This window comes from Zosterops lateralis (genome assembly GCF_965231275.1).
Source record: "Zosterops lateralis genome assembly, chromosome: 5".
Lineage (NCBI taxonomy): Eukaryota > Metazoa > Chordata > Aves > Passeriformes > Zosteropidae > Zosterops > Zosterops lateralis.
Window position 1 is genome coordinate 22,838,236 of NC_139766.1, and position 22,508 is coordinate 22,860,743.

The window sequence follows — 22,508 nt, forward strand, 5'->3', positions numbered from 1 at the left end:
GGAAGAGACCGGCTCCTTCTTCTTCATTCTCTTCCACTGGGTATTTGTGCACACTGGGTAACATCCTCCTGAGCCTTTTCTTTTCTGGACTGAACAGTTCCAGTTCTCTCAACCTCTCTTCATAGAAAAGATGCTCCAGTCCCTCTATTATCCTAGAGGCCCTTTGCTGGACTCTCTGCAGTATGGCTGTATCTCTTTTGTTGGGAACAGAGAACGGGGCACAGCACTCCACATGTGCTGAGTAGAGGGGAAGGATCTACTCACCAGTGCTGAGTAGAGGGGAAGGATCAGCTGCCCCCAGCTGCTGGCAGCGCTCCTAATGCAACCCAGGATACCATCAGCCTTCTTTGCTGCAAGGCCAAATTGCTGGCTCACGTTCCACCTGCTGGCCACCAGAACCCTCAGGTCCCTTTCTGCAAAGCTGCCTTCCGGATGGGTGGCAAATACTGGTTTGTTCCCTCCAAGTGCAGGAATTTTGCATTTAACTTTGTTGAACTTTATAAAGTTCCTGGCAGCTCATTTGGCCAGCCTGTTGAGGACCCTCTGAATGGTAACAGGTGTATCTGTCACTCCTCCCAGTTTTGTATTACCTTCAGGCTTGCTGAGGGTGTGCTGTGCCCCATTACCCAGGTCATTAGTGACCCGCCCTTGTAAGGGATGAGCTGGAACAAAGGCTCCAGGCACCCTGTTATCAAGGGCAGCTGACAAGGGTTGGTTAGCATCAGCTTTACCAGCATCAGCCTTACCAGCCAGCAGCACCCTCACGCTTCCAGGAGTCGCCTGCTGATCCTGGACATTGTCTCTGTATGCTCAAAGCTGAAGGGAACAAAGCCCAGAAACGGCTGCACAAAATGCTGTGTCTGTTGGCTGCCTCGATTAGCTGTGCTCTCACATAATATTTATATAGCATATAAATATGGAAAGGCTGCATGGAAAAAAAAAAAGGCACATGGAGACTGGGAGGGACCAAGGCAAGGATGGTTGTGACAAGAGATACATTTACATGAAAAAGACAAAACCTAAAAGTAAAGGGAAGGGGCCTCAGCCTGAGTAGATCAGATGTTATAAGTCTGTGCCTGGATCCTAATACTTGTCCTTATTAGGACAATTTGTAATAGCCTTTATAATAATTATTATCCTTTAATAAACTGTTTAGGGGCCAGTCTTAAGGATCAGGTGTTCAGCTGTTCCAAACAACAGGTTTTCCCCATCTGTCGATAGTTTCTAATTGAACTTTGCAATGACTGTAGCAAAACAGCAGTAGAGTATAAGAGTCAATTGTTCTGTATTGTTAACTTTCTTACGGTCTTCCTGTGGGTTGGTTCAGAATCTACATTTTTAAAGACTGTTTAATTTGACAACATGACAAGGTTTTGGGGGGTTTGTTGTTTATTTTTTAGTTTAAATCACTAACTTTAGCTCTTTTCACAGGGCGCACATTTCCAACACATCCGTACTTCTCAGCACAGCTGGGAGCTGGGCAGCTGTCACTCTACAATATTTTGAAGGCCTATTCACTTCTGGACCAGGAAGTAGGATATTGCCAGGGCCTTAGTTTTGTAGCAGGAGTTTTACTACTCCATATGAGTGAAGAAGATGCTTTTAAAATGCTGAAGTTTCTTATGTTTGACATGGGCCTGAGAAAACAATATCGTCCTGACATGACAATTTTACAGGTATGATTTAATTTTTTTTAAGTAAAGAATGCTAATGTTAAATAATAATAATTCAGTACAGCTAGCATTTTCAAAACCTGAACTTATATTGAGTTCTTAAAAATAGGGAAGGATCATCTGGGAAAAGGATACCTCACCTTAAATGCATGATTTTTCAAATCAAAATACTTCTGGGGAAACTATGTCAACTTATTTATGGAAACCATAAATAAGAAGACTTCTGTTGTATTCAAGTGAGGTCTAAATGACCCTGCAAATGAGCCTGTTGTAGGCTCACAGGTGACCCATCCTGTGTCTTTTAGGTGGCTTCCAAGTATTTCTTGTTTCCACACAATTTCATCCAAACATCAATTGACAAATACCTTCCTCTGTTTCTGATAAGTATGAAGCATGAACTTTGCTATTATGAATGCTAAAACACATTGATCTTTAGTCTCTTGTTCTTATCCCATGCAGATCCAGATGTACCAATTGTCTCGACTTCTTCATGACTACCATCGAGATCTCTATAACCACCTGGAGGAACATGAGATTGGCCCCAGCCTCTATGCTGCTCCCTGGTTTCTCACCATGTTTGCCTCCCAGTTTCCCCTTGGATTCGTATCCAGAGTATTTGGTAATTCTCCATAAAACTTCTCTCTGCTCTTTCTGAAGTCTTACATTTGGAATCTTGTTATTAGGAACAGCATTGCTATCCAACCTGTTTCAGACACCCAGGAGAAATACTTTGTTTACTGTGAACGGAAGAAAAACAACAGAGGTCATCCTGCGGAGTGTGCAGTATATCAGTAAAACTGGAAGAGAGAGGAGGAAAGTAAACTACAGTCCCTAATGTCTTTTCATCCTCATTGTAACCTTTTCCCACCTTGTAACCATTTTCAGAGAGAATGTAAAATTTGATGCCTTGAAGACAGCCATTGTATCATGATAATGACACTTCAACACCAACAATTAGTTCCTTCAAGCTGAAAAGAGATGTAACAAAGGCATCATCTAAGAAATATATCCATTTACTCCATTATCATTTCCAGCAGTGTCAGCAGAAAATTAGCTTGAGGGTTATGTTTTAAAACACACACTGAGATGGCCCTCGCAGTGTAATCATGGATTTACTCTGCAGAAATACAAGACATTTAAACTAGTGTTTCTTATCCTGACAATTTTAGTTCCAAAAATGTTTGGAATCATCTAGAGTTTAGTTTCTAAAATCACTTCTGTTGCCTATTTTTAGAATCTACAGAAGCTCTCTTTTTAAATTAAATTCCAATTAAGAATTTACCTTGATGCTATCTTCTGGATATATACTTCATAGGTTGTTTCGTGTTTGAGCAGATGCTTTGTTTCCTTTTCAGTTTTATGCTTTTCATTATGTGGTACTGGATTGTCCATAATGAGTGGGGTGGATTGGAGCTTTCTCCCCAGTTCTTCTCTTGTAGTGAGAAACTAGTTTGATTTTCCATAGTCCGTCTCATTTAAGAGATGCAATGAAGAAATTATTTCTTAGTGGATTAATATTGACACTTTCCTGATTTAAAAACAATATGGTCCTGTCTACCACAAATAGCAATATAGAGCTCAAGAAGAACTAACAACAACTCTGTCTGGATTCTGTTTAAGGACATGCTAAAAGTAATGCTAGAAAAATTCACAGTGAAAAGGATGGTGTATAGGGTAGAACTACATGTCCCATGACTAGCAGCCAAACTCCATGGAAAACAGTTTGGGTTGTTTTTTTTTTCTGGAAGAGTTCAAAGCAGGTTAATGTACATCAACATGTAGCTGACAGTAATAATCTGTAGGAATCAAATGCTGTATGCAAGTGTCATATACTGAGTTTATAATGAGCTCATCTTTTTGTTAATCTTTCATAGTATTGTATATGATAAGAAGCATTTGAATGAGGCGATTGACTGCAGTGAGGTTATAAAAGTGCCTCTGTATCCAGTATATTTTGATTTTCTGCCTTAATACACAAATTAGTATTTTCTCTGTCATTGAAGGGTTGTAGGGCTTTAGAAAACAAAGACTTTGCATTAGAATAGAAGGCACACATCTGATTTTAGGTCGAGAAGAGAAAAGCATGTGTGACAGAAGCTGATGCCTCTTAAAAATCTCTCATGTTTTTTAGAGAGAAAGTTCAATGTGACCAACACCTGCAGTTTTGTATTGAGTATTTTCCTTAAATTTAGTATTTCCTTTGTGTTTAGTCATTTCCTTAAAACAGTATTTACTGGAGCTATGTAGGTTAGGAACGTTGGACATTCTCTTACATTAGAAAGTAAAATCTCATCCTCGCCCATACTAAAGACTCTGAAACACAACTTTAAACAAAAAATACTACAGCTATCACTCTGCCAGTGGCTGTCATTAGCAGCATGGCAAGTTAAAATCCAATCATTTTTGACCTACGTCTTCACACAATTTAGCATAACATATGTATATAGATTTTCATTTCTCACTTATTAGAACCTTTGGGAGGAAAGAATGTTGATACTGAAGTATCTGATTTATAGGTTTTATAGTGCAGTCTGAGATTGCACTGCCATTTTCTAATATGTTTTCTCTGAACTAGTATTTGAAACTAGCCCACTCCTATTTAATTATACAATTATTACTGAAGACCCTTCCCTTGGATTTCCATTGAGTGTGCTTTTTGCAGACATCTAACAGACAATATGTAAAAGAAGTGGGTTAAACTGTTTTATGAATCAAATAGCAAAACTCCTTTTAAGTTTTTATTTATCTGTCCAAACTTTTGACACTTCTCCTGAGCAGGAGCTGATGAAAGCACAGTGTTAAGAAAGATGTGGTCCTTAGTACCCCTGCTTACTTATTAATAGAGGAGATTTGATAGAATAGTATTTATTTTGTTTCAAGATTGTAGATAAAACTTCATTTTGTTTAACCCTGTAGGCTGCCAGTCGTGGCATTAATTTGGGTACCTTCACTGTATTGTTGTTGGCTGGGAGCCCACTTATTATGAAGCATGGGGAGTGGATAACAAACAGGTCTTTGTTGAGTACTTGCTGTTTTAAATGAGAGAGAGATTTCAGCCATGTATTACCAGCTCAGTCATACAGACATTCATTAACAACTTTTAGGTCACCTTGAGTTAATCTGCACATTATTATAGGGCAGGTGCTGAATCATAAAAACACATTCTTTTTAGCTCTGCTTTTTCACTTTGTATTTCTAGCTGTTCTTCACTATTTCCTGTCCTAATATAGAGCTTTCCCTATGAATCATTTTTCCATAGTTATGAGTTTCAATAGAGAATTGAGGCAGATGCCTGCTCTGTTACCACTTTTTTATCATTTCTGCCACTGGACTTCACATTCAGCTCAAGACAGAGCTGAAAAATGTTAGTCCCCTTTTAGGACTAATGGTGAGAATAGTGTGAGATTTGTGGTTAGTTTTTACTTGTGCTTTTCTTTCTTGGAGAGAGAGAGTGAAATGAGTTATGGCTTCAACATTGCAAGCTAAAGAGTGAAAGAGGGGAATTTCATAATGATACGAATTTGGAAATAGAGTTTGATTTTGCTAAGAAAGGCTGTTAGCCAGTGCTTTCATAGGTTCTTCACTACATCAGAGATAAATGTAGTTTTGCTAGTAGTTGTTTCCTTTACAGCATGGTGGGTTTTTTCTATCTCTTTGCTTTACTCTTTTTTTTTTTTTTTTTTTTTTTTAATCAAGATGTATCTTTCTTTTTTGTGTCACTGTGCTATTTTGTATGTGACTGATTGGGGGTGCATTCACAGCTTCAAATACAAAGCAGGAAAAGAACAAGAGAGAAGCCCTTTCAAAGTAAATTTGTATTTAGGAAGTATGATAAAAACGCCACAGTATCTTCTATTCCTTTATCACCTCCATCAGTATTGTTTCATTTGTTAGATGCTTCTGTCTATAGCAAGGTGAGTCCTTCAATGAAACCAGGAGCAAATTCTGAGTTACAGTAGCAGAAAATGCAGGGCAATGCTGTTTATACAAATTTGGTTTCTTGTCTGATGCCTTTATTGCAGTCTTATATTTCTTTACTCTATAAATACACAGGCACTTTGTAAAAGAAAGGAAAGAACATTACATTGAAAGGTCACTGTATACTGTGGTTTCAGTGTGCTTGGTATGCCAGGTGCTGTCATTGCAGGGCCACCTGCAATATTTACACTTAAGTTGTATGACTGCTATTTCTGGGTACTTATTAATATCGTTATTAGCATATTAACAGAAGTGGTTTAGACACATACTAAAAATAAACACACACATCTGAAACTTGAGGCTACTGTAAAGTGTGCATTTAGCCTCCTGTGCTCAATGTTGTATTGTGGTTTTGTGGCTTTTTCCACCACATGAGAGAAAAACAGAATTTCAGATCTTCAGTTGTGTCTTCAAGTATAGGTTTTTTTCGCTGTTGTATTATGATTTTTGAAAGGCTTTGGGATTAGATTTCTGTTCAAATTTATATTCATACAAACATCAAAACAGCCCACTAAACCATTACATGCACAAAAATTGGCAACATTGATAAACTTGACTACCCTAGTTTTTTGTAGACTTAGCTTAAACTTGAATTGCTTTTTTTTTTTTTTTTTGGTGAAAAATCACTAAGCAAATTAGTAAGTGATTGTGTTAGTCAGCTGTGCTATTCACAGTAATAATCTTGGTCCTATAAAACTTCTAAAGCCACAGCCAAAAGCACATGTCCACCACAGTGTATCTAACCTCCAGCTCACTCCTATCCAAAGTTGTTTTCCTTGGACAATTTATTGTTTTGATATTCTTGTCAAAAGATGTGCTTGCTTGATATAACCTGTTTTTTTCCTTGTTTTCACAGATATGCTCTTTCTTCAAGGATCTGAGGCTATATTTAAAGTGGCTTTAAGTCTTTTGGGAAGCCACAAGCCCTTGATTCTGCAGCATGAGAATCTAGAAACTATTGTTGATTTTATTAAGAGCACTCTCCCCAACTTGGGTTTGGTACAGATGGAAAAGACCATTAGTCAGGTATGAAATAAACTGAACACATGAGAGGTGTGCAAATGAATGCTTCTTTAAGTTCTTGACAGAAAAACCAGAACAGCTACTTCAGACTGAGAACTCTCTTGGTAGTTTGGAAGATGTTGAAAACTTTGGAAGCAGATGCTTGTAGACTAAGATGACTTATTATCTTTTTATGATATCGTAACCATTGATTGTTGTCACTTTATGAAGCCTTTAGTGAAAATTAATTTTTTTTTCACCAAGGAATCTTGCCTTCCAAGTCTCATATCAGAAGCAAAAATTGACTAACAGGAGCCTCACAAATGTTAACCTTACTTAATGAAATTAGAAGCCTCTCTACATCAATTCTGTCTCTACTGGCTTTTTTGGTGCTGGCCCATTATGTAACAACACCTTTGTAATTCTCTCAGGACTATGTGAGGCAGTGCCGACTCTTGCAGTGAGTAGTGACTCTAGACAGCAAAACTTGGAATCCTTGATACAATTCTTTTAAACAGCAGACAAGGAAAATGATGCAATATTGCTAAGCTAGCAGAATGCTCCATATGATACTTATGGAATATGAAAAATCAGAAATTATTTCAGTTAAGGCTTGAAATCAAAATTTATTTCAATTAGGGCACTTAATTCTGAGTGTTTTTACACTTGACATCTAAACTGCAGCAGGCACATAGAAGATGGGCTTTAGCCAGTTTTTCTGAAGGCCTTTTGTGGTCCAGAACATAGGGGCTGTACTGTGCAGAAGTGCTTACAGCCCCCCAAGGGCTGCTGGAGATCACAGCCTGCAGGTTGATAAAGAAAGCAGCAGCACAGTGCTCTGGAGAGGGGCTCCCTCTGAGCCCTGGCAGCAAAGCTTCTCAGGACATAACTCACATTAGAGCCAGAAAAATGGCTCCTAGTGCTTACTGTCAAAGGAAGGAAATGAGAACTAGAAAGTCTGTGCAAGGGGAAGGAAACCAAGGGGCAAAAGGGGTTTGTATGTTACCTGCCAGGCTGAAAGAATTGCAGTGCTTAGGTGACTTTCAGAAAACCATGTGCTTTCAATGGAAGGAGAGAGGGATGCTCTGTTTAGACAGCCCTGAATGCTCTAAATTTGAAGTGGGTAGGTAGAAGGGAATAGAAAGAAGAGCAGTTCCCTGCATTGATCAGGGCTAATTTTGAAGAGAGCAGCTGTTTGATCAGCCCACAGTCCATACACAGCTCCTGGGTTAATCACCAAGCTCTTCATCCTTCGACAGCGTGACCTTCCATGCTTTAACGTACCTTCAGCTGACTAGGTTTCAAATCAAACTTTTTTATTGCCTCATGTTTCCCTTCTTTGAGATTTGATACTCTGGTTATGACAGCAGGGATTTCCCTCCCTCCTCAAGAGCACAGAGGCTAGAAGTGGCAGAGGTCATGAGAGGAACTAACATTGTGCTCTGCTGAATTGCACTGCTTGTTTTATTGAAATTTCAACAGGGCATCTTCTCCAGGGATGCTCAAATTCACAGAAAATGAAATTTCCTATGTGTAATCAAACTTTAATTAAATTGTATTTCAGCCTTCTGTGCTTAGATTCTTAGTATATATGTTTGTGCTGCCATTTAACTATGAAATAATTTTTATTGGATATGTGACAGAAACATTTCATAAACTGATGTTTCCTTAACCAAGAGTTAAAGTTTTGTAGACAGAGCAGATAAAAGTTCCTGTTACTTTTAACAGGTATTTAAGATGGGATTTGACTTATTTTCAAAATGAATGAAGTACAAGAAGTTTAAAAATAAAGAATGACCCTGGAACTTCCCTTCTTTGGCTATTTTTCAAATACAATTTTAAATCAACTTTTATTTCTTGTATGTTCTGTGATTGACACACTTGTCATTTTAATTTACTACCTTCTTCATTGCTTGTAGAGGAGATGAGAGTCATAGTTATGAATAATTTGAAGGCAGATGCTTGCCAAAACTTAGAAAAAGGAAAAAAAAATAGTAGGTTTTTTTCCTTTGGATTACTCTGCATCTCAATTTTTTTATCTGCTTTTAAAATAAAAGGTGTGCTTAATGTTCATGGATAAGACTGAGCATTTGTTTCAGTGATTTGTAGTTAATGATAATAGAAATCTATTTTGATGTTACATTATGGTTTTGTTAAGTGTGTAAGAATAGATAATTTCATTTTCTTTCAGTCTGTAAAAATACTATAGAATCATAAGTAAAGATAGCAAAGTCTACTGTTGTTCATTTAAGGCTTTTATTTTACTTAGCTTTACATTTGTATATGTGGCAGGTGAGTTTGGACCATACTTCTGAATGACAACTGATTCTGGGTATGACTAGGAGGGTTTATGCCAAACTGAGATGTATTAAATTTGAAAAGGGGAAATACCCTATAAAGTCCACAGCCTTGAAACCTTTAGTGTAAGTAGTTTTGCTGAAGTCAGGCAGCAGATCAGTAGCAAAGTTTTTAAGTAGATCCAATGCCAATGTATTGCACTCTACTGCCTCAGGCTTGCCATTTCCACTATAGGAAATGTCAATGCCAACAAATAAGTCCTTTTTTTGTATGCATTGATTAAATATCTAAGTCTAGATCTAGATTAATATATTTTCAAGCCTTGAAATAGCAATGTTTTTGATCTGCACAGCACCTAATAATACCTTTATATACTACAGGTATTTGAAATGGATATTGCCAAGCAGTTGCAAGCTTATGAAGTTGAATATCATGTGCTTCAGGATGAGCTTATAGATTCATCTTTAAATGACAATCAGAGACTGGATAAATTAGAAAAGGCAAACAGTAGCTTGCGCAAACAAAACTTTGATCTCCTGGAAGAACTGCAGGTACAATTTATATTTCATATATGATTAACAGTCTCACTTTCTAATTTATACACCTTTTCAGAAAAGGCTGTCCTACACCACATCATAGGAGGGATTGATGTTTGGTCTAGTGAATATAAAATGTAGCCACTTAAAAGTTTTATTTAGTTTAGCCCTCAAAATTTACATGCAGAAGAAATTCTAAAAGAGGAGTGGTTAGAGCATATACTTTTAGTTAGTGAAAAGTTGATTCAACAGACTGCCTCTTCTCTTGTAATTAAAATCATATTTGTAGAAGACAGATAAAAATAAAGTGCATTTTCAACTTCATTTTTACATTTTCAGACACTGCATTATTATAGCAGGGATACTATTCTGTCAAGAAGAATCATCTAAAATTCAGCACAGGCAAGTGCAGGGTCCTGCAGCTGGGGAGGAACAATCCCCAGTAGCAGCACAGGCTGGGGCCAACCTGCTGGAGAGCAGCTCTGTGGAGAAGGACCTGGGGGTCCTGGTGGACAACAAGCTGTCCATGGGCCAGCAGAGTGTCCTCATGGCCAAGAAACCCAATGGGATCCTGGGGGCATTAGGAACTGCACTGCCAGCAGGTCCTGCCCCTCTACTCAGCCCTGGTGAGGCACATCTGGAGTTCTGTGTCCAGCTCTGGGTTCCTCAGTACAAGACAGACATGGAGCTCCTGGAACAGGTCATCAGTATATGAAGAGAAGGTGTGAAGTGGATGGAGCCAGGCTCCACTCAGAGAGTGCAGAGCATTAAGAAAAGAGGGAACAGGCAGAAACTGATGCATAGGAACTTCCACCTGAACTTGAGAAAGAACTTTACAATGTGCTTGACTGAGCACTGGCCTAGGTGGCCCAGAGAGGTTGTGGAGTCTCCCTCACTGGAGATATTCAAAAGCAGTCAGGACACAGTCCTGAGTGACATGCTCTAGGGGACTGTGGTTGAACAGGGAGGTTACAACTAGATGCCCTCCAGTGATCCCTTCCAACCCTATCCACTCTGTGATTCTGTGATCTTCTACCCACTCCTGTCCCTATAGACTTGACAGCCTTAAGCAGTTTATTGTGAAGCTCATCTCCACTTGTGTGCTGGCAAGTCAGCAGCTAGAGTCACAGCAAGGAATTTAACTATCTAACACTGTAGTTTTGGAGCAATCCCTTTGTCTTGGAGTTGGGCTCCATCAGACTTTGTTTCTTAGCAGGGAAGGTGATCCATTGCTGATGGGAGGATAATGTGGGTCAAAATTATATGTCAGTATTTTGTCCCCAAAGGGTGAACTTTTTAACCCATCATAATTACATCATGGGTAGTGGGCTCATCAGAAAGGCAAATGCTTTCCTGAAAGCAAAGACCACCCCATACTCATGTCTCCAAATGTTATCCAGTGCTGAAGCTTCCAAACAGATGTCTGATGTTGTCAAAGTACCTACAGGTTTCACATAATGAGTTTGAGCAATCTAATACTTTGTTTCACCATAAATCAGAATGCCAGTATGTGCAGCCTTTTGAGGGAGAATTTTTGAAATTTTTCACAATTCCATTTGCATATTGCTCTAAATCTTCTCCTTTACCTTCAAACCTGGTATTCATTGGACTCAAAGTTGAGATGAAATGAGGATGCAGCTAACATATTGAGTTGTCTTTGTTTTGCAAAGCAACAAGTGTGGCTGGCCAAAAATATCTGCCAACTGACCCATACAGAAGCTTATCTTAACCTGCAGTTCTTTGGTATAAAATTTGCAGATTTGGTAACTTTCTGATTTCATTACTTTGCATTATATTCTGAGCTTAATTTATCATAATTTCTAAAGCATTTTATATGTATTAATGTATCTCAAAAAATAGTTTAAAGATGGTTTCAGTACTTAATGAATTTACCTTTTTTTCCCCTTCCCATCCTTTATCCCCTCCTATCTTTTTACTTTGATAGGTGGCTAATGGAAAAATCCAAAACCTTGAAGCTACAGTAGAGCTTTTATTGACCAATGAAGGCAAACTGAAGCAGACCATTCTCACCCTTGAGCAGGAGCGAGCAGCTCTGCTGAAAGCTGTGGAAGAGATGCAAAAAAAGACAGGTGATACAGATGGGAAACCTCTACTTACTAGAGAAGAACTGGATGCTGACTGACCTGCACAGTTGTAAGGGAGCAGAGAAGCTGAGAAAGAAACAAAGGGAAGAACTGAGTCATTTTGTCATGATCCATGGGGATTTGACATTGTTGTGTTCATTGTACGTGCCTTCCTGTGGCAAAGCAAGATATGGGCATGGTGACTTTCCGTATCAGAGAAGCTGGTTTCTTGGGGGAAAAACATCTCTTCTTAGTATGTAGAAATACTAAGAAGAGTAAGAGGCCACATAAGAAGTAGTAAACAGGAGAAACTTACTAGTGTGTGCAGTCATACACAATACACTGCAAACATGGTATGCATTCTTCAATAAGTGCTTCTAAACCCTAAGTGCTTTGGGTTTTGTCAAATTTTTGTTTGTGTCTGGATCACCACCATGTTAAATAGCACATCCTTTAGAAGGTCTTTTGAAGAAACATGTCAGTGTAAAACCTTTGAATGGATGACTGCCCCATTGCAGCTATGCAAAGGTAACATTTACAGGTGATTTGTGATTAGACTTGAGATTTTTGACAGTCTAATTCCCCTACAGCTTGGCTGGGTTCTGTTAATTATGTTGTTTACACCTCAGAAAACTGCTTCTTGATGCTTGACGGCGTCAATCCATTGGACTCCAGGGAGCTGGACATTATCATAAGGAACTATGCATAACTGGGGGTTGCCTTCCTTTTTTTAAATATGTTGGTTTAGTATATTTCTTGTTTAACTACCATTAATTTAGTGTATTGTTAGTTAGCATTATCTGATAAACATACTGTATATAGTAACTGCATTATTCTTAACAAAATATACTGATATTAATTTGGTGAAGCCTGTGACTCTTGCAGGATCATTCAAGGATTTATATTCAGACTCCTCAAATTTCATCTTATTTATTTATGATCAGCTGTGTGATGTAAGACTTTTTTTTTTTTTTTTTTTTTTTTTTTTTTTTTTTTTTTTTTTTTCTGGGAAACTAATGTCCACATGTCCACTGTCATTCTTCTCCCTTTATTTGCTATTCTGTGCCCACCCATCCTCTGAGAAATGTAGACTTTTTCTGAAGTAGTGGAGTCATTTCAAGAGCTTCATGGTGTGCCAGATATGTTTAAACTGTCTCATAAAGGGTATATAAGTTCTAATTAGGACACCATTCTTTTTGCAATGCATCTTTCAAATAAGATTACATATCTAAAAAAGTAAGTCTCACTTTCCTTAATGCAAAAGTAGTTTGCAAGCCACTTAAAGCAACACTGTGCAATAATACTCATGGATATGCTGTTGTTTGGGTTTGCTTCAGAATTAGGAATATTGCCATAGTTTTTTTCAGTCCCTAAACACTGAGTTAATAGGCACTGGTGTTTTGTTATAGTGGAGATTCACCCAGGATGTGATTTTTGTATGTTTGGTTTTTGCAAGTCCACTTTGTATTCATTTAGTATTGAAATTCCACATACATCAGTTATTATTAATCCATTTACCTCTTAAGATTGTTTTTTAATTTGGAAATCCATAGTGAAGCTTACGCTTCATGTTTAAAATCTTGTCACAATGGACCTCATACTTTTAGATCACTCAGTAATGTTGCATTTTTACAGCATAGTGCCATAGTTCATACACTGACTTTTTAACAAGAGCAATAAAAAGAATAAAAATCTATGCCTACATCTATGTTGTTACATTTTTTGACACTGAAGAACAAAACCACAGTCGGTGGGATGCCATTTCAGAACACGTAGGATGAGACTTCTCCTGAAAGTACGGTACTGTCTTCAGTGGTTGTTAATTTCCATTCAGCTCCTTGATACAATTAAACAGTTGCTTCTATCTAGTTAGAAAAGCCTAAAGTTACTTTAGTACCAATTTACCAGTCATGCTTTCTGAGAACAGTGGCTCTAGTTCTCAAAAAGTGCACTTAATAGTGGACTTACACAAATTCTCAGTAAAAGGCTTTGGACTAGAAGTTGAAGGGAAGTAATACCAATTACCAAGTTCTCAACTTTGTGAAAGCTCAGGGGTTTTCCCTCCAGAAGTATGACAAAGAAGTAATAGAGCCTAAAGCTAGTCCCAGATACTTGATACTCCAACTGTGCTGTGGCTGAGCTTCCTTAAGAATGTGTAAAATTAGGTCTCCTATTTTCCGAGTATCAGAAATTGTCATCACATACTGTCTTCCATATGAACAGTAATTCCTGATTCAGAGAATATTTTTTTTTAAATCCACCTGAAAATCCATACATTGAATCCCTCAGCAGAAATAGCAAATTAACCACTCCTGGAAAACTGAAGTTGAAACAATCAACATTTTCTCCATATCACTTCTATATAAAAATCCCCAGCAGTGATGTTTAATCTTTGAACAAAAGAAAAAAAAAAACAGTGAAGAAGGAAGGAGTTCATTGGTTTGTGCAACTTAAGTCTTCCAAAGGTGCATGACAAAGGCAGCAAGGGATGCAGTGTAAGCTCTGCAGTGAACAGCACTGCATGTATGGAGGAACAGCAGTGTGTTGTGGTCACCCAGTTCTGGTTTGGTTTTCTTCCATCTAGTGTGAGTGATTGTGGTAGGTACCTGGGACTCCCCATGCTTCTGGCTGTTTGATGTACTTCTGTATTTTGCCCTTTTGTCTATTTCCAGAGATCGTTATTTAATACAGAATCTGAGAAATGATACAATGCCTATCGTGGGAAGATCAAAGCACTTTCATAAAGGCACAAATTCCCTTGTTTAGAGTGAGAATTGAATCACAAAAAAATGTGATGACTTGCACCAAATATTTCACTTTCTCACTGGTTGCTGACATCCAGTGTAATCCACATCTTCTGAGTAGTATCAAACTGTCTTACTGGTTTTCTGAAAGATGGTTCCAGAAGGTCTGTAACATGTACTTGGTATGCCAGGCAGTGCTCTGCCAAAACAATATAAAATGGGAAATGCAGCCCCTGAACCTTGTCCTTTACTGGCAGCTATTCCTCCCTCCCAACAGCAACTCTCTCAGTCCCACTAAAACATGTTGTGTCCTTACCAGGTAGCTCCTCTGCAGGTACCCAGCTCCCACCATCTCTTACTTGACACTGGCTGCTGATACTGGACACTGATGCTGGAGTGGAGGCACTGCCAGCAATCCTGAGCACCAAGGACTGCAGCATAGCAGCCAATGTTCTTGGGATTTTTTCAAACATAATAATCTGATAAGAATTGCATTATTTAGGACTAAGTCACAAAATTGCAGCTAGTAGGATTCTGAATGAAGGACAGTAGCCTCTGCATGGCAAAGAAGACAAGAGAGCTGGTGCTTTTTCTCCTTTGACATCTTACTCCATCATTCATGGAGCAAGGAACTGAATCCTTTTTTTTTTTTTTAAATTTCAAGCCCACTACAATAGGTGCTGCAATCTCACTGTAATAAAACAGCCTGGTATGTCAAAATGGCAGAGCACACCACTTATTAGCCAAGTCAGTGGGATACTGTCAGTGCCCTCAATATTTTCCCCTCTCTCCTGGAGATCTGGCTGCTTAATTAGATAATGTAGACATCTTGCTTAGATGCACTTCAGGCCTCCAGAAGCTTTGGGCCTCAATGCCTGCTGGCCTTGTAACCATTCAACAGAGAGCTGGAAGAACCCAGGTGCTTCCCACACTGTCACCATCTTTTAGGAGATGCATTTAAACTGAGTCTCATGCTTGCTCCTTGCCTGGGCTATGTTGCAGCCACACCTGCATCTGGCTATGTACCCTTGTTGATCCTGACCTATGGGCTTGGCTTTCCTGCTTCAGCTCAGCCTTGACTGGGGATCTGAACTATTGACCTGCCTTGCTTGTGTTTTTTGGGTATTGTGGGACATGCCCCTTGTCAGTGAGTTGTCCCCTTTGCCTGCCAGTCACCCTCAGCGTGTGGCTCACTGTCCCCTTCAGAGCAGCCCTGCCCTTGCTGCTCCCCAACACACAGATCAGGTTTCATATCTACCCTGCTGCCGGGGCTGGGGCTGGGCTGGTCAGGGCTTGTTTAGGTGTCTGTGCATGCCACTGCTCTTCCCTGAACAAGCCAGCCTGTTCTCTTAGAGCCTGCTTAGGCACCCCCAGCACAATGGTTGCTCTGTGTAACACAGCCCTTACTAGTCTCCCATCTGTTTCAAAATTGTATGTTCACCTTCTTTCCCACGTCAAACACTGCACTATATTTGCAAACGCAGTATTGGTGTTGATGACACCAGAAAAAGTGCTTGAAATTAAAATAACACATTTTGACTACAGCTGGATGAAAGTCATGGTTGCTTGAGGCACCTTAGATCATTGCACAGCATTTCTATGGTGTCACACCCATTTTCTTCAACAGAGCATTACAAGAAAAGGTGTGTGGGAGGGAGAAGAGAGCTGGCAGCCAGGCCAGTCATTGGGAGTGCAGTCATTGCCTTCAGAAGGCACACGTGTAGCTTACACCCACTAAGTTTTACATAACATAAATTAGGGTGGATCACTAGGTACTCATTTGCTCATGTGGCTGCCAGAAAATGTTCCTTTAATCTAGACAAACCTGAGGCTGCAAAAATTCTGTGCCTCAAAGTAGGCCTTTTCAGCATAACCCAAAGCAAATCAAGAAGGTCATCATTATGTATAAGACTCTAGTTATTCTTTTGTATAAATGAATTTTTCCTTCTGTCTAATTGTATCATATATTTCCATGGTGCTAGGAAAGTGTTGGGGCTATAGATGCTGAAAGACAGTGAAACTCCTCATGCAGGGAGAATAGAGCTGATTAAAACAGGGCTTCTAGAGAAGCTTGTACTAGCTCCTCATCCCTGAGTTTTCTCATACATCATTTCCAAACCAAAGAGATTTTAGGAAAATTTCATTACATTTCTGTTTTGATTAGGAACATCTGACAAAAATGTTCTGACAACAGCCATTGATCCTAGGTTCAACCAGATATCTATTTCTTTCTGTCACTCTCTAGCACTCTTCTGTAGTATCTTTCCCTTTGTTTGCTTGTCTGCAAAGGAGATAGAAACACATTTTTCATTTTCTAGCTAAAAGCAGATTATAATTCTTTTGTATCAGCCTGCTCCTCTGTTACTAGTGAGGCAGCAAGTTTTCATTTCTCAGTAGTTATCTGCAAGTCATTCTAATCAAGATGGTCCCCAGGAAAAAGTCTTGCTACAATTTGGTTCATCCTATGGTCCTATTTCTTTTGGAAGTGGGGGACAGAGGAGGGGCAGGGGTTGACTGTTTAACCTGCATTAAGAAATTTCAAGTTCTGTTTTCTCAGATTTTTTTCCCTAAGTTGTTAAAGGATGAATGAATACTAATAACACTCCTGTGTACAGTCTCTTTTTTTCCACATTTCCAGCATTTGATGCACAGGATGTTGTTGGCTCTGTAGATAGTGACATTTCTTGTAATGTTGCAGATTTGAAAGTGCCAAGGCAACGGTTGTCTTAAAGAGCATTTCTTCCATGTATTAGTTAAGATGAGCTAAGTAGCTTCAGGGGTCAGCTGCTGTCTGGGACTTTGAGCTCATGAAGCCCTGGATTCTTGGTGGGATTAGTGGTATATGTATGTCTTCCCAGCTCATTATTCACAGTTTTCTCTTAGGGCATATCACAAAAAGTCTGATTGCAAAACAAACAAAACCTGAAATGTGGTCATTGTTTAGTGTTAAAGGGCCTGGTACACCAATTGTCTCTGGTATTTTTTGATAAGGAATCTTAGGTGGTGGTTTCAGTGGTTAGAGACTGAGGTAACAGGCAGATACAGAGGAGCAGTGAACCTTGCAAATGGCAAAATAGCAATTAATTAATAAGTACAGAATCATTCTAGAGCCTTTGAAGTGCATTGAATACAGTAAACGTGTCCAGCAAGTTGTTAATAAACATTATGTTCTTTTTGAGAGAAGGAAAAATTAAGATGCTTATTAAAAGTGGAAAGAGATGGACTATTAAGAAGGCATCTAGGGCCAGACAGGATAAAGCCGTGACATTTTCAAGACCTGCAGTAGGATGTCTGACGTACCATGAAGAGATGTGAGTGCAAATATCCATTGAACTGAGAGGCAATACAAATCTGAGCATAGTGAAATAATTAGGATAAGACTCAGAAAACCTTCAGGTTTTTTGCAGTTCCTGATGGAGCTCATAAAGGCAGGCTTCAGTGTCAGCAGGGTTTTTCTGATAAAGAAAATGTTTTGCTCTTTTCAAACAGTGGAGAAAGTCAAGACCTGATGACTCGTAACCAAGTCATCTGGTCAGAATGACCTGCTAGAATGGAAAATAAAAGAAGACTTGTTAATGCAAAAATATCTTTCAAATCTTTCAAGAGCTTCTGGCATCTCTAGGATGCACCGACATCATCATTATGCTGAGAACAAGCTTCCATAGCATCTAGAAATCAAATAATTTAAGTAGCAAGTTCAGCCACAGACACTTAGAATATGTAACTTTGCTGGAGCCTACACAAAGCCAGTCCATGATGCTGATCTATAATTATACAGCCTCTGCTGGAACCATTTTTTGGTGATACCTGCCACCTTACCTAACGTTTAATGAGAAAATTATTTGTTCACACATTTGGGGTTTATTGTTTGACTGTCATGTTTCTGACCTTAACTTCATTGTTTGGCATTAAACTGCTAAACTACATCAAAAGAGTAAAAAGATTGCTTTAATGCACTGACTGTGCAGGAAAAGAAGGAAAAGGATGGTGAGACAGAACATATGTAGGTGTTTTACCATGCCTGAACAGAAATTGTAGCTGCAGAAACTCCAGGTGGCCCAGTAAGCTCCTGCAGGATTTAATGGGAGAGTGATGGAGTCATATATAACTGCTGACTTCAGTGTTACTGCATGCTGGCTTAGATGTACTGGCTGGCATGAAAGGTGCCATAGCCAGCCATTACCCATGCTCTGATAGCTGGCAAGTTCCATATAGGGTAGGAAAAATAAGTCAGTTTTAGCCTAAATCAAACAGGTATAAACAGCATCTTCTAGCATCTTCTATCCTCAGAGGATCTTTAGGCATCCAAAATTATTAGCATTTGTTTGAAAGGAAAAAAAATGCATTTTAGATGCTCTCCTTATTTGTTCCAGATCTCAATTCCAGAATGCAATACCTGGGGCCGATGTTTAAAAGACATGACTACAGATTAAAGCAATAGGTGATTAAAATTGTGGACAAATTAAATATATATATATATTTGGACATTTGAGTGGATCTGTGCTAATTATTATTTGCTGAGTTTGTGTTGCAAGTACAGTAAGTTCTTGCTTCCCCTTTTAAAAAACTTCATGCCTCAACAAAAGATAAAAACTTCCATTGTCAGCTTTTGCTTAAAAAAGAAGTAGGAAGTTCTATGATTAAAGGAACATAAGTGTATGTGAGAGAAGGAGGAAATGAGAGTTTCAGAAGCAAAGAGCTGACAGCAGGGATTTACCCAAACCCTTTGTATGACCTCCAGAGAGATCCCAGTAAAAAACATGCAACAGCTCACTGCTGTGGGCTACGAATTTTAGGAATTTTGAGTTGCTGCAGTGACTAAAAATTCTCTCAGAGAGAAGCTTATACTATATTTTCCCTTTTCTGTATTCCCCTCCCATCAGCTACTCTATCTTGCAACATAAAGCTGGGACATGCACACAACATAAGCCAAATATCTGCAAGCTCTGTTGTCTGTCACTTGAACACCCTGTCCTGATGAGCCAAAAAGTCAAGACGGAAAACATCACTGAGGACTAAGGTACTTTCCTCTGTGAGCTGCGAGGTCCACGAGAGTCACCAGCTCTGTATTTTGGTGAAGCATTTCTTCTGGAAAACCAGCAGGATATGATCCAGCAAGTGTCAAGAGATGATGACTCTTCCACTTTCCATGACAGTTTGATCTAGAAGGGTCAAACAAGAACAAAACATTGAAGACTCTGTAGAGCCAAAAGATTTTGTGGTGGTTGTTGTTGGTCAGGTAGATCAACCACTGGAATGGAGTTCTTGAAAGATTTTATGTTTTCTTCCAGATTTCCTTCATTACCAAGCATGATGTCTGCCCAGAAATTGTTGGCACTGCCAGCCCTCTTCCCTAAGGAAACTAAGGATATGGGCAGTCTGGAAGCTTTTATGCATACCAAGATCTTGCTTTCTTACTCAGGGAAGAAGGATGTAAGTTAGACCATGTACCATTCCTGACAAATGGTTCCAAATTCAGCTCCTCCCTTCCTGATTCTTGGCTATTTCTCAAGGCATATCTCCACAATTTCTGAGAAGCAGATTTACAAAAAGCTTTTTTTACAAAAAGCTGTCTGTGGTCTAAGATATATTAAGCCTTTCAAAAGAGGTAATTTTGCCCAGAACCCACACCTTATTGCTCTGTTTCCTGGCCAAGTTTGTTAGTTTGAGCTCAGTGCAGCCCCCAGCTCAGGCAGTTACATGATTCCCAGTTTGGAGTTAGCCTGTGCCCAGCAAGCTTGGAGTATAGCGAGAGCTCCCTCATGTCAGCCTTCACCATTCCATGTTGACTTACTTTGAGTGTTTTCAGATCAACTTCAAGACTTCTCTTCACTAAAGTACAATGAGCATGCAAGCAATATGAAGCATTTTACCAGCCCCTGACCATTTCTGTTGTGGGCTTCTGTACCACCTTTCACTTTTCATAATTATTGGAAGACAGGCACAGAATTTGTATGGGATGGTCCATTGGTGGTTTTCTGCATGCCCCTGGTTAGTCCTTCATTTCCATGTTTGTAGATAACATTCTTGTTCTAGCACCCACTGGGAGCTCATGTTAAATTTACTGGCAATGGCCATGGCTCCTAAGGTCTTTTCAGTCATTTTTGATAATGCCAAAACTTATTCTGTAGTTATGGCATAGATTATTCATTCCCAAGTATGTTATTTCCACTGCATTAAGGCATTTTTTTTCCATAGGACACATCAAGACCAGTCAGAAACCTTCCTAAGCTTATTCTTCTGAAACATCATCTGTGCAAAAAATCTTCTATACCTGCATTTCTTTTTCCCCTATGGAGATTTGCAGGATTCACTGAAGTTCCCAGTCTGGAATTATGTACATCAGACCACCCAGCTTCCCCTGTTTCTAGTCCCCACTGTTACAGAGATGGGCAGGGCACTGGTCTGAGATGAGATCATGGTTGCATTTTTTAAAGATAGGAGCAACATTTAAAAGCAAGCAGCATTTAAAAGCAAGCACTCATGAGTTGTCAGCTGTGTTAGTTTACCAAGCCCCTGGACATCCAGTCTAATGTTCTCACTGGATACCAAACTGGCCTAATTTGGAAGCAAAAAGAAGCAGTTATGAGTCTCACTGGAGGTTAGATGGAATTGTGAAAAGATGTACTGCATATTCCACAAAGAAAATGCCAAGCTCATTCCCTTGTCCTAATTAATTTGGCCATTTTTTCCTATTTTCTGACTAATGAAAAAGCTTTTTCCAGCTCTCTCAAACCATCTTTTGCAAAAGGATTGTAAAGCTTCAGGCAATTAGGCTGGGTATGTAGCCATTGCTGTTACTAGAGAAGGTTTAAAAATTAAACAGGTCTCATACACAGGCCCATCACAAAAAACAGGCTGATTTCAGTATAGCCTTACCCTGGGCAGATTGCAATGATCTTCTTAATTACAAGTTTTAAGGACTTTCTGTCTCTCAGATCTAGCATGTTCTGTCTGTGTAAGTGAAGAAACACGAACAGTTGTGAAGTATTATCCTGCTGCATCTTATCAGAAGGAAAGAAATTTGATTCTAAAAAGAAAACTCACAAAACTTTTGGCAGATATTTTGTTGTCTCGTTTTACTTTCCTTTTAATTCCTGATATTAAAGTACCCAAATTTATCCCCAGGGAGAAATCTGATCATCAATTCCCCAGGAACAGGATGACACCCTGATTATTCCTACCTCAGACAACAAACTGCTTCTGGGGGAGGGGGTCTGTTGTTGCTGCTGGGTTATTTTTTAATGTGTTTATTACCCTTGGAGTTGAAGACCTAAGCCTGTAATCTCCAAAGCAAAGCAGCTACTGTGGCCCCAAGCAAAGGAGGTGCTGTAACACTGTTATTCAGTATTGTGCAACCACTGTGACTGTGCACAGAGCGTTTCCATCTCCTCCAGACAGCAACTCCCATGAGATGCAGCTTTCCTCAGTGATACCAGAGCTTGTACAGAGCAGCAGGGAAAGTAGAGCTGAACCAGTTCTTAGTGTGACTTCTCATACATGTGCATGTTGCTCTACACAACAAGTGAAAGAGTGGCCCTCATCATGGCTAGATTTAAAACCACCCATTTGCCTTGATTTTTCTGTGAAGTTTTCTACTTTGGCATTTGAGCACTGTATAAAGTTAGTGTCCCCAGAGGATGATGTGTTTTTCTAACAGTTAACTTTTGCCTAAATCAGAGGGGTTTGGGCCACAGAGAATTGACAAGCTAGCCAAGTCTAGAACTGCAAACTGTTTTCAGCTACAATGCTGAAGCAAATGTGGCAGTGAGGGAGGAAGCATGGTAGTTCAGGAATGACACAGATGAGACCAGACAGATTTAAGAGAGTTGTTACATGTCCTGCACGCCCCCGGAGCTGTGGTTCACTGTGGAGGCCCCAGTGAATGCTGGCTGTTTTACCAGAGCCTGTGCACCCAATAAACCCAATAAACAAACTGAGCATCAGAGAGAAAGTGTAGGAAGGGCAGGGTGGAGGTGTGGGAAGTGAAAGCCCTGTGATTAGCAGCCCTGTCCTCTGCCACTGGCCACTGGAAATGCTGCACAGCATTCAGCACCAGAGACACTGAACAGCCTGCACACAAGGGGATGGACAGGGAAAGGTCAGCTGGTCAGGCCTCAGGAAGTTTCCAGAACAAGCCATGTGGCTGAGTCTGCCTCGAGATTTCCATTTATACCAGCCTGAAAGATGAGA

At 39.5% G+C, this 22,508-nt stretch overlaps 1 protein-coding gene across 11 annotated transcripts in view; it reads left to right on the forward strand.

The window, feature by feature from the left end:
- TBC1D1 (TBC1 domain family member 1) overlaps nucleotides 1-12,552 on the forward strand; it is a 99,253-nt gene extending 86,701 nt beyond the window's left edge. For 10 of the 11 annotated variants that reach the window (XM_083861032.1, XM_083861035.1, XM_083861036.1 and 7 more), the window contains 5 exons: nucleotides 1,432-1,676; nucleotides 2,133-2,292; nucleotides 6,508-6,677; nucleotides 9,332-9,502; nucleotides 11,433-12,552. In XM_083861032.1, the coding sequence (XP_083717158.1) occupies nucleotides 1,432-1,676; nucleotides 2,133-2,292; nucleotides 6,508-6,677; nucleotides 9,332-9,502; nucleotides 11,433-11,630 (944 nt within the window). In that variant the 3' untranslated portion in view covers nucleotides 11,631-12,552. The remainder of the gene's footprint in view (nucleotides 1-1,431; nucleotides 1,677-2,132; nucleotides 2,293-6,507; nucleotides 6,678-9,331; nucleotides 9,503-11,432) is intronic. The other variant, XM_083861037.1, reaches the window with a different exon arrangement.
- Nucleotides 12,553-22,508: the final 9,956 nt, after the last annotated feature.